The following is a 12,786-nucleotide window of genomic DNA, read 5'->3' as shown; positions in this document are numbered from 1 at the left end:
GCAAGCCATTTAGTCAGCTTGTATGATGATTGTATTTATGCGCTAGAAGACTTTCTGCTTTCCAAAAACGTGATATTTTAATGGTCTGTGAACGGTGTGCTGCTTATGCATTAGGTTGTCTTCGGAGAAGATGAGATAGCATACCAAATTGGAGAAACTGCTGAAATACTGTCAAGAGGTTATCTTTGTGCAACACCTCATTGTGTCCGGGTATTTTCTAGAATTTGATCTTGTAAAATTTTGGGATTATCTTTTATTGAAGCATGTTGAGCTGTGCACCAATTCCTTCTACTGACTCAAAACAAGTTTTGATCTCAACTAGATGACCTTCAATCTGTGGTACAAGAGAATACCACTGTTCTGCTATGCAATTTTAGTTAGAAACTATCTTTTTGTCATGCAGCAAATCAAGTTCCAAAAGTAATAATTTATTTTTTTAAATCTGAAAAGAAATTGCAAGAATTTTTACATATTAACTTAATGAGTAAAGACCCCTAAGAGGTGAGATGCTATCGGGTCCTTTCTCCCCTTAATTAGAGGGTTCAAGTTCGAGTCCTGGGAATGAAATACCTTTAAAATTTAGAAGGAAGCACTTTACTTCCTTACGGGCCTGCCTGGCGAGAATTTGGATTAGTCGAGCCATTGGGTTTCAGATAGCGGGGCATACTAGAAAAAGAAAAAAAAAGAACTTAAATAAGTAGAGCACAGATACTTCTGGCTGAAATAAAAAAAACTAAGCTATTAGTAACTGCATCAAGGCAAGCTGCATTAGGCCTAACTAGTAGAAATAACTAATAAGCATCTTTTTTCCTTCCTTTCCCTTTGCTCCTACTGGTTTGTCTCTATTACCTGGTATGAAGTAATAATATTGAACAGTCTATTTGTTTCTCAGGCACCTAAAGGAGAGGATTCTTCTGGTGTTGACCGATCAACATTTGCATTATTCATGCAACCTGATTGGTACGTCATTTAATAAAAAATGGATCAGAAGAAATGTTTATCAACGTGTCTTTTTCTCTATGGATGTGATGGCACAGTAAAAAATGACCTACGCTTAACAGTGATTACCAGTTCTGATGATTGCTACCCACAAAGATTGTGGCCTTGGCGGCTAATATTTGATATGTCCTTTCTACTTTGTTCTTTTGGTTGATTAATTTATCAATATTTTAAACAATGTCGGATCCATTTCCTCCTCGATAGTGTCATCATCGTTGTGCTACAACAAAATTGGCATAATTTAGCAAAATTTGCATTATCATTTGCAGGGATGAAAAGCTCAACTTCCCCGAGAAGATGCATATTCACGAAGAGGTAAGAAATTTAAGTCTGAGAAAGTTTTATGCTTTTGAGAACAAAAAGAATTTAAAATGAGAAAACGATGGGAATATATGCATGGTGTTTGAACATAAGTTAGGAGATACCAAGCGCCATTATACCCAAAACCAGGGTAACTTCATTAAACCATCCATGAAAAGTGGGGAAAAGGAAAAGATAAGTCAATATCAAATGAGTCAAAGCTAGATTTCTATTTGTTTGTGGTGTATGATTTCTATTTCAATGCATGGTGTATGAACGCTAACAAAGCTAGATTCTGCCCTTCTCTTGCTTAAGCTCATTGAAATAGAGATCTTATTTCTTTAAGACAGATACTTCTCTTCTTTCTCAATTATTAAACTCTGTTTGCTTATGGAGAATAATTTGCTTTTTGAAAATATTTTTTTTCTATAGATAATTTTTTTATGAAAAATATTTTTTTAAAAAATAACTTATTTTTCATTCTTTTATTATATTTTGAAAAATAAAAAATATTAATAAATTAAAATATAATAGTGTTAATAAAATTTATAAAGTCTAGAAAATGACTTCTCTTTTTAAAAGTAGAACTCATTTTCCTTTAAACTGATTATATTTTATCTGTGATTAGAAAAATATTTTTTGTTAATCAATTTCTTGAGTGCACTGTAAATGTGGAAAATAAAATATTTTAAAACAAACATAGGTTTAAATCTTGGCATATTTCTTTTTGGCCTTCAAACATATTACACGTTTAAGTTTGTCGTTGTCTACTTGTTGAAGCCTAATGGGTATGAAAATGAGACGTTCAACTTTGTTGATGTGTTGTTTACAGCTGATGCTAGCCAATCGTTCTCTCACATTTGGAGAATATTCTGAGAAGTTGTTGGACAAGTATTACAACTTGAAAAGTTAGAGATCACGTTTATACTTTGGAGTGAACCATTTATGATTGAATGCCTCCTCCACCCGACTCTGATGCTTAGGGAATAAATGACGGCGATTACGTATGCTGTGGAGATTTTTTTTTTTAAAAAAATTAATTTCTATAATCTAGTATAAATGTAAATTGCTTTATGCTTGATTCGTTTAAAAATTGCAACTTGTCCAGTTAAATATTTTCTGTTAAGGGTAATGTGTGGTTAAGGTTATTAATTTTTTAACGTTTCTCATTAAAAATGTATCCATGATGAAAGAAAAATTAAGTTATTTAATTTTTTTTTTTTGTATTAGATGAAAAAAATCATTTTTAACATTTTGAAAATTTTAATAATATTTTTATATATAAATTTATTAATATTTTTTATTTTTAATTTAAAATTAAAAATAATAAAAATAAATTATTTTATTAAAATATTTTTTTATAAAAATAAAAAAAATTAAATAATAAATTATTTTTCACAAACGGCTAGAACTTCGATTTTTGGCGCCTTGGAAATTTTTAAATAAAGACTAAAACTTTGAACTTCTAATCTTTTGTACCAGAAGGCTCGCATTCAACTAGTACACTACTAGCTCAATGGCTAATTTAAACTTTATTGTTTAAAGTGATTTTTCCTTTTCTTTTTTTCAATCTTATAATACACCTAAATTTATAATTCTGCATGGTACTAAAACACTTTTGCATTATTTAAATTTCCTTTATTTTACTATTTTTCTTTTATATTTTTATTATTTGTTTATGTTAATCCTAAATGAGTCTTGAATTTTGATTAAAATATTTAAAAAGGTAGTTATATTGTGAAAAAACAATAAGGTCTTCGATTAAGTTTATATCAAAATATTATATTATTAATAAAAATTAATATTTATTTATTTATTTATTTTAATTATTAAACCAGTTAAGTATTTCCATATAAATTCAAGTTTTTTTTTCTTCTTGTCATCTTAATTGTTGAAAAGTATTTGACTATTTAATAATAAATTTTACTTTAATTTATAATCTATATTAAACAAAATTTAATAGGATTTCAATTTATGATAAAATAAATTTTAATATTCAATATTATATTAATGAAAATATCATATTATCTGAATTCTTCTTAAAATGAAAGTATAATAACAAGAAAAAAATTAATCTATTCTAGTTATAGTTCATGCATGTTTTTTACTCTTCTTTGTTATAAATAGCTCTTTAAAATAGTAAGATTTTGATTAATAATAACAATAATAATAATAATAATAATAATAATAATAATAATAATAAGGAAGAGGAGCAAAATCGACCACTTATGTTTTATGATTTATTTTTTTATTTTCTCTTATTATTGATTTTAATGCATTTAAAATGTGTTACGTTCTTTAATTAGTAATTTTAAATTTGAATCTGAATATAAAATATTTTTAAAAATTGAAAGTCAATATTTTACTCTCTTTAGGCAGCTTGTTCAATACAAATCCGGATTTATTAAAACAATGAATTCAAGGAACGGTTTAAAAAAATATCATCTCCCATAAGAAGATATTAAATGAAAAATTTTGGTGGAGTTGAAATATATAATTTACTTATACATAATATGAATCTATTATTTAAAAAAAGTTTTTAGTTTGTTTAGTTAATTTGTGTTAATTTAAATTAAAATTTTAATATATTAAAAACTATATTTATGCATAATACTCGGTATTTGCTCAAGATATGTTATATGATGGATATGATGGCAACTTTCTATTGGTTCAAGCAGCGACCTCGTAATCAGGAAGTTTGGACATCCACACTTGATTACTCAAGACGTGAAGTCCAAGACACCCGTAACTAGGATGTCCTGTTATGACGAAGACCCGCCCAAGGGAGCTTGCAAACTCTTTTATGGATCTTGCTTTTTACCATTGAAGGTTGTTATAGAACAATCTTCAGAATCTCAATCATTATGGTGTTCTTTATCCACTACTCGGTATAAATCAGATTCTTCGAGAAAATTATTAACCAACTTAATCTTCTTATAGTATAAAAGTAAGTGAAGACATTGGTTTAAGGTACACATCCTACTACACATTTACTTAACTTTCATCTACCATTTCACTTGCCCACCTATGCATTTTCCTAACTTAAACGTCAGAGTGGTAGCCTCTAGGCACCAACCACCGCATTTTCACTTTTGCAGATTGTCAGGTCATACAAGGATCACTTTTGTCAATATTATTTGATTCTATTGTCGGGATCCCATTGAGTTCTCTTAATCATTTGGAAAAATTCGACTTATTAAGTTTTCTTCTTCTTTTTAAATTCCTTATATCTCTAACTCACCTTCAAATGGCTAAAAATTCATGGGTAATGATCAGTCCAAATTTAAATCATTTTATTATGTTGTTATTAATGTTAATTTGCACTTTTTCTGTCTAATTTTATAGTTTTGATCTTATTTTGCAGAAAATGGTGTAAAAAGGTAATTTGAAGAAAATACTTTTAAAACAGCCTAAAAGAGGATAAAAGAGAACAAGTAGTTTGCCCAAGCGAAGTTGCAGCTGAAGTGAAGCCAAATAAGGAAAGTGCAGTAGCGAAGATAAATAAGGAAAGTGTAGTAGCGAAGATAAATAAGGAAAGTGCAGTCAGCAGATTAATTTGAAATTCAAATTTCAAATCTTCATTCCCTTATTTAAAATGTGAAGACATGTCAACATTCAGTTCTACCTATTCAGGAAGCCAAATCTCAAGAAGATGCACTTGCCTCTCAAGCAATCAAGATTCAAAATTTGAAATTCAAAAGAAGGCTCCACCTCACAAGGAAACTTAGGGCAACACTCCATCCTATCTTCAAGTGCCGCACACCCTATATATGCATCTCTTCTCCATTCGGCGCAAGCTTCTCTCTTCCTCTCTCTCAATTCAGATTCGGCCGCACACCTCCAAGCTCTTCCAAGCCTTCGGTTCTTCTTCTCTTCTCCTCTTTCTTTTTATTTTTGGTTTTGTTTCAGCCATGAATGGCTGAAACCCTTTTTTCTAGTTGAAGATTAGGTGAAACTTTAGTTATTTTATGGATTGGGAGATCAAACATACATTGTTTACCTTTTGTTTTTCAGTATTTATGCAATTTCATGCTTAATTCCATTGTTGCTTTGTTGTTTAGATCTACGTTGATTCTTGATTGCAAAGTAATAATTTGTTAGTTTGGATAGTTTTGAGTTCGTAATTGCTTGGATTATTTAAACATAAGTAACTCTTGGTGTAAAAACTAAGGAAATTGTATGATCTAGCGATATCACCATACGTTTGGGTAGCTGGAATTAGGTCTCTCTATCTCTTAATGCAATTGACAGTTGTTAGATGCCAAAGGCCCAAGAACGTTCCTTGGCAACTTGTTGATTAAGAATTAATTAGAGGATGTTCCCTAATTGATTTATGCTTAAGGAGGCACATGGTGGTGAGAAGTGTCTTCCATCTCCATAACTAATTTATTGAATCAAACAAAGGAACTTAAGTATCAATGATCAATCCCAACAACTGAAGTGGATCCAATTCTTCAACTAGAGCTTTTCTCATATTTGAATTCCTTTACTTTAATTATTTGCTTTATTTTATTGCTTTCAGTATTAGTTTAACTCAATCAATCTCAAAACCCCCCTTTTTTATTTTACTTTCAGTTTATTTACTTTCAGTTTGTTTGCTTGGTTTTGATAAAGAAAATAGGTAAGTATCAATTCCTAGTGGATTCGATCCTTTTGCCACTATCTGCAGTTGTAAAATTGTTGATAACCAAAAAGGTTATTTTTGACTGGCTTCGATAACCGAACAGTAAAAAATTGGTACCGTTGCCGGAGACTTGATTTAACTAATTTATTTTTCTTTCATGACCAGATCTGGACGCAAGGAAACTCTGCCTTACGATCCAGAAATTGAGCGCACAATCAGGCGATTAGGGAAGCAAGCAACTCGACTTTGGGAGACAACTCAAACCAAATCTGCCCCTAAGGAATCCACCATCACAGATCCAGCTTCAGAACCTTCTGAACTTCACCAAATGGTCGCAGAGATGGCTGAAATCAATGCACAACCTGCTGCACATGCTGAACCTGCTGTCCGTAATGAATTAATACCAGAAAATCCAACAATGAGGGCACCAATACCAAGAGAAATAACTCTGAGAGAGTTGGCAGCCCCTATAGGTGCTCAAGCTCCTCTCTGCATCACCTATCCGCCATTGACAGTCCCTTTTGAGCTCAAAACAGGTTTGATACATCTACTACCTAAATTTAGAGGTTTGGAGAATGAAAATCCACATAAGCACTTGAAAGAATTTCACATTGTATGTTCATCCATGAGGCCGCAAGGCATAACTGAAGTGCATGTTAATCTGAGAGCATTCCTATTCTCACTTGATGATTATGTCAAAGATTGGTTGTTTTACTTACCACCTGGATCAATCACTTCTTGGGATGGTATGGTAAGAGCTTTTCTGAATAAATATTTCCCAACTTCTAAAGCCATAGGCATAAGAAGAGAGATAAGTGGTATTAAGCAAAAAGATACTGAGGATTTGTATGATTATTGAGAAAGATTTAAAAGATTATGTACAAGCGGTCCTCAACATGACATTTCAGATAAATCACTCATAAAATTCTTCTATGGAGGTTTGCTACCATCCGAAAGGAAATTCATTGATATAGCATGTGGAGGTTTAATTGAAGATAGTACACCTCAAGCAATCAGAGAGTTGATCTCAACACTTGCAGCAGCCTCTAGACAATATGGAGATGAAAAGCAGCTGCAAAGAGGAGTCCATGAGGTAAGTACATCTATTCTCGCTTCTCATATTTCTGAACTAACCTCTGCTGTGAAAAGTCTTGTCATAGGTCAAGCTCAACGAACTCAAAAACTTCAGCAAGCTAGACCATGTGGGTTATGTGCACATGTAGGACACCCAACTGATCAATGTCCTACACTTCATGAGGATGACCAACAAGTAAATGCAATTGGAGGATTCAATAGCCAGCCAAGACATGATCCCTACTCTAACACTTGCAATCCAGGTTAGAGGGACCATCCGAACTTCAGCTATGCAAGGGCTAACAACCACCAAAACTACCAAAGAAATCCAGCACCTCTAAGTTCCAATATGCACCTTGAGGAGATGATGAAGACATTGGCAAACTCTGTACAAAGCCTCCAACAACAGATGGGTCAAATAGCCACCTCAGTGAGCAAGCTTGAATCCCAAGGTAAGTTACCTTCCCAAACCGAGACTAATCCTAGAAAAAATGTAAGTGCTATCGTGTTAGGAAGTGGGAAAGAGATTCAAGATGTCAAGGCTGATGATGGAAGTTCACAAGTGCAAAGACAAGCAGTTGAAGAAAAACAGCCAGAACAATGTTTGCCAAATAGACTGAGGAAACAGCACTAGTACACCAGCAGAATACAAATCAGCAAGTAAGTTTCAAGATTCCACCTCCCTTTCCAAAAAGATTCGAAAAATCACAAAAAGAAAAAGAAGAAAAAGAGATCCTTGAAACCTTCAGGAAAGTTGAGATCAACATACCATTGCTAGATGCTGTGAAACAAATTCTAAGGTACGCAAAATTTTTGAAAGAACTGTGCACTAACTGCAGAAAGCTTGCTGAGAAAGAAAAGGTAAGTGTGGGAGAAGTTGTGACAGCTGTCATAAAAAGAGAACTCCCAGCCAAGTGCAAAGATAAAGGGATGTTTGCTATCTCTTGCAAAATTGGCAATGTAGACATCAAAAAGGCCATGTGTGACTTGGGTGCATCAATTAATGTTATGCCTCTTTCTATTTATAATTCTTAGAATGCAGGTGCACTAAAAGACACTAGAGTAGTCATTCAATTGGCTGACAGATCTATAGTATATCCAAAAGGAGTTCTAGAAGATGTTCTAGTGCAAATAGATCAACTTGTCTTTCCAGCAGATTTCTATGTGATTGATATGAAGGAAGACAGTAGCAACACTACTTCAGACATCCTTCTTGGATGACCTTTCTTGAGCACAGCCAGAACTAAGATAGATGTGCATGATGGCACACTGACCATGGAATTTGAAGGGGAAGTAATAAAATTTAATGTTTATGATGCTATGAAATATCCCCATGATATGTCTCCCATTTATGGTTTAGATATCATTGATTGTTTGAGTCAGGAAGTTTTTGATATGAATCAAGATGATATGCTAAACAATGATCTTTGCAGGGAGGCTAGCCAGAAAGATGAAGGAAGCCAAAAAGAGCCAAAACTGAAAGCAACAGTCTACTGCATTTAGCAGATAAACTGCGACCAACTCCAGAAACCAGAAGTCAGATCGCCCGCACCTCTTCAGCCCAGTTCGTAGAAAGGCCATGCGCCCAAACAAGATGAGCAAGCTAAATCCAGTTTAGCCAGGGATCCCACACAGACAGACACCTGTCCACCCAAACGGCAGACTGCAGATCAGAAAATCTTAGGACTAGATCTGAAACCTCTTCCTGGACACCTGAAATACATGTACTTGGGAGCTGAAAAGACACATCCAGTAATAGTGTCTAATCAATTAAGCCAGCATGAAGAAGAAAGCCTCCTGAAAGTACTGAAGAAGCACAAGGGAGCCATAGGATGGACCATAGATGACATAAAAGGCATCTCCCCCACCACATGCATGCATATAATACACATGGAGGAGGAATGCAAGCCTGTCAGAGATGCTCAAAGAAGACTGAATGCTCCTATGATGGAAGTGGTGAAAAAGGAGATATTCAAGCTTCTGGACATAGGAATCATCTACCCAATCTCTGATAGCAAATGGGTAAGTCCTGTGCATGTAGTCCCAAAGAAAACTGGAATCACCATTGTACCAAACGCTGAAGGAGGCCTTGTTCCAACTAGAGTTCAGAATGGGTGGAGAGTATGCATGGACTATAGGAAGCTAAATGCAGCAACAAGGAAAGATCACTTCCCCTTACCTTTCATTGATCAGATGCTAGAAAGGCTTGCAGGTAAGTCCCACTATTGTTGTTTAGATGGTTTTTCAAGATTTTATCAGATTCTAGTGGCCTCAGAAGACCAAGAGAAGACCACCTTCACTTGTTCTTTTGGTACCTTTGCATTTAGAAGAATGTCGTTTGGACTATGCAATGCTTCTGCTACCTTCTAATGCTGTATGATGAGCATATTTTTAGATTATGTTGAGAAGATCATTGAAGTCTTCATGGATGACTTCACAGTGTATGGTAACTCCTTTGAAGAATGCCTTGCCAATCTGGAAAAGAACCTACAAAGATGCCTTGAATCAAATCTTGTACTTAACTATGAGAAATGCCACTTCATGGTCAACCAATGTTTGATCTTAGGCCATGTTGTTTCAGCCAAAGGAATTGAAGTGGACAAAGCCAAGGTGGATACCATCAAAAACCTACCTTATCCCACAAACGTTAGAGACTCTTTCCTTGGCCATGCAGGATTCTACAGAAGATTCATAAAAGATTTCTCTAAAATCACACAGCCATTATGCAGATTGCTCTAACAGGATGTAACATTTGATTTTGATGCAGTTGCAAGGCAGCATTTGATCTGATAAAGGAATTACTTGTGACTACCCCACTCATTCAAGCACCTGACTGGAACTTGCCCTTTGAAATCATGTGTGATGCAAGCAACTACGCGGTGGGAGCAGTCTTGGGACAACGTGTGGGGAACTCACCTCACGTGATTCACTATGCCTCTCGCACATTGAGTGCTGCCCAAAGTAACTATTCAACAACAGAAAAGGAGCTCTTAGCTGTTGTATTTGCTTTGGAGAAATTCAGACCATACCTCATGGGGACTAAAGTCATCATCTATTCTGACCATGCAGCCTTGCGATACCTGATCAAGAAAAAGAAGGCAAAACCGAGACTCATTCGGTGGATTCTGCTATTATAAGAGTTTGATTTGGAGATACGAGAAAAGAAAGGAAAGGAGAATCTAGTGGCTAATCACCTAAGACGACTTCCCACTCGTTCCGCACCATGTCCAATCAAGAAAGACTTTCCAAACGAACATCTGTTCGTCTCTCAGCTTGCTTAGTGGATCGCACCACACAAACCACACCAGGGGAGTACTCAGTTTCCTTTGAACTTTAATATTTCCAATACATTGAGGACAATGTATGAATTAGGTGTGGGGGTGCATATATCTCTGAATCTTTATTTTTAGTCCATTTTTGCTTTAATTTTTAGTTTGAATTGCCACCGTTTTTTTTCATTTTTGCTTTTATTGCACACACATGTAGCCACAATTTTTTTTATTTTTATTTTGGTTTGCTTTTCTCAAACTTATGAGCTATGTTGAATGAGCTTTCTTTTCATGACCCCATTGATGTGATGACTCTCTAAACCTAAGTTGAATCAATTGCAGTGAGTTGTATTCATTATTGGAAATTTCCTTTTGAATTGAATCTTTGAGCTTGCCATGGTGAAAAATATATGACATTACTCATTAGAGAGAATAAATTGAAAGATGTGTGAATAATGAAACATGGCTTATTTTAGCAATTGGTGTTAATTTGCCCAATTCATTGAAAAAGAAATTCAGCAAAGGTAAATTGTAATACCCGGCTAGAGTCTGGCATCGGAATTCTACTGTCTGGTGGAATCCAGGATGTCGGAACTCTCTAGAAGGGTAAGAATTATGTTTTTCTAAAGAGTTTTGGTATGTTTTAATGTTTTTAAGTGTAAAAAAAATGAGTTTTTGAAAGAAAAGAGACAAGGAAGAAATGCCAGGTTCGGCCGCCGAAAGTGAGGATCGGCCGCCAAACATGCATGACTTTAGGCATCACGTTTGGCCGCCGAAGGTGGTCTGGTCAGCCACCTATAAAAGGCCAGAGGTCGGTGAATGGATAAGATTTTCTTTCCATTTCCACGGACAGAGGTGAGACCATGATCTTCCTTGGGTGAGCTTCATGTGTTCTTCAAATCTTTCAACGTTTTGATGAGTTTTTATGTTGTTTTGAAGCTTTTGAGCTAAAAACAAAAGTTTTGAAGCTTGGAGACTTTGGGAGAGAGTTGCTCCATATCTCCACGTTAGGATCACCTATCCTCTAGATCTTCAAGAGGTAAGTGTAGATCCTTAATGTAATACCCGGCTAGACTCCGATATCGGAATTCCTACCGTCCGGTGGAATCTCGGATGTCGAAAACCTCTAGAAGGGTAAAAACCATGTTTTCTTAAGATGTTTTGATGTATTTTATGGTTTTTAATGAAAATAAATCCAAGTTTTGAGTGGAGAGGGCCTTGGAGACTTTGCCAGGTTCGGCCGCCGAAAGTCATGTTCGGCCGCCGAACGTGGGGAGGTTTTGGGAGCGCTTTAGGCCTCCGAAAGCCTTGTTTAAATCAGCCAAGGTTCGGCCGCCGAATCTCATGTTCGGCCGCCGAACCTCATGTTCGGCCGCCGAACTTGCATGCGCTGTGGGGGCACATTAGGCCGCCGAAAGGTGGTAAGGATAGCCCTATAAAAGGACCCCATGGCCGAAACGGACAAGCTTTTCTTCCCGTTTTCAGCCAAGGTGAGTTTTCCACCGCCCCTCCTCTGTTTTGAGCTTCTCCCTTCGAGATTTCATGTTTTTCTTATGAGTTTTCATCTTGTTTTGAAGATTTTCGAGTTTAAAGCGAGTTTTGGAGCTTTGAGGTTCAAGAACTCAAATCTCTCCCATCTTCGAGCTAGGGTCATTTTCCTCTCGATCTTCAAGAGGTAAGGGTCGATCTTGAGCTCACTATATGTTTTTAACAAGTTTTAAGTTGATTCTTGAAGTAGAAATGCATGTGTAGGGTTTTATGAGTTTTTGGGTTTTTGTTGGTTTATGGGCAATGTATGTTGGTTTTGTGTTGTTTGATGTGTTGTAGATGGGGTTTTAGATGGTTTGAAGCCTCTAGGAGCTTGTATGCTTGAGTATGTGTGTTGTAGAATAGGTTTATGCATGATTGGAGGTTTTGGAGGCAAATGTGCATAGAGGAGCCAAGTTTCTGCCCTTTGGCAGAAACCAGGTTCAGCAGCCGAAGGACTTTCGGCCGCCGAACATGGCTGGGGAGGCAAGCCTTTTGGCTGCCGAAGCCTGCCCTCGAAAAGAGACTTTCGTCTCTGTCTGGGACTTTCGGCCGCCGAAGGTGCCGCCGAACCTGCCCTGTTCAGCCTTCCTTTGCATGATTTTGCATGATTATTTTGAGGTGTTTTAGGGGGTTTTTGGGGGATGTTTTTAGAGTTATGTTCTAGTTGTTTGGTCCCTCATTTGAGTCCACCTGTGTAGGTTCGGACCCGAGGAACCGAGGACCCCAGCAGTGAGTTCAGCTACTTCTGAGTCAGTAGAGCTTCAGCCAGAGGTGAGTAGAATAAACCTTTACGATTTAAAGCAAATAAATTATAAAGTTTTTAGCATGTTCATGCATCATGAATGCCATGTGATGAATTAAGTTGTTTGCATTAGAATTCACGAATATGTTGCATTGCATTTATGATGTTGATGTGGATTGGTTATTGGATGATCCTTTAGTCCTCATATGGTATGATGATGTTACGGCATGATATGGTATGGAAGTCCA

At 35.9% G+C, this 12,786-nt stretch overlaps 1 protein-coding gene across 1 annotated transcript in view; it reads left to right on the top strand.

Annotated features, from left to right (window-relative positions):
• Positions 1-2,414, top strand: part of LOC110602839 — a 30,735-nt gene extending 28,321 nt beyond the window's left edge. Inside the window, exons 13-16 of the mRNA XM_043951897.1 lie at positions 115-210; positions 893-960; positions 1,269-1,314; positions 2,132-2,414. Coding sequence (XP_043807832.1) covers positions 115-210; positions 893-960; positions 1,269-1,314; positions 2,132-2,212 — 291 coding nt within the window. The 3' untranslated portion in view covers positions 2,213-2,414. The remainder of the gene's footprint in view (positions 1-114; positions 211-892; positions 961-1,268; positions 1,315-2,131) is intronic.
• The last annotated feature ends 10,372 nt before the right edge of the window (positions 2,415-12,786 follow it).

Source organism: Manihot esculenta, chromosome 16 (genome assembly GCF_001659605.2).
Source record: "Manihot esculenta cultivar AM560-2 chromosome 16, M.esculenta_v8, whole genome shotgun sequence".
NCBI classification, from domain to species: Eukaryota; Viridiplantae; Streptophyta; class Magnoliopsida; order Malpighiales; family Euphorbiaceae; genus Manihot; species Manihot esculenta.
The sequence above is the reverse complement of the archived record's forward strand: the minus strand, read 5'-3'. Positions and strand labels throughout refer to the sequence as shown.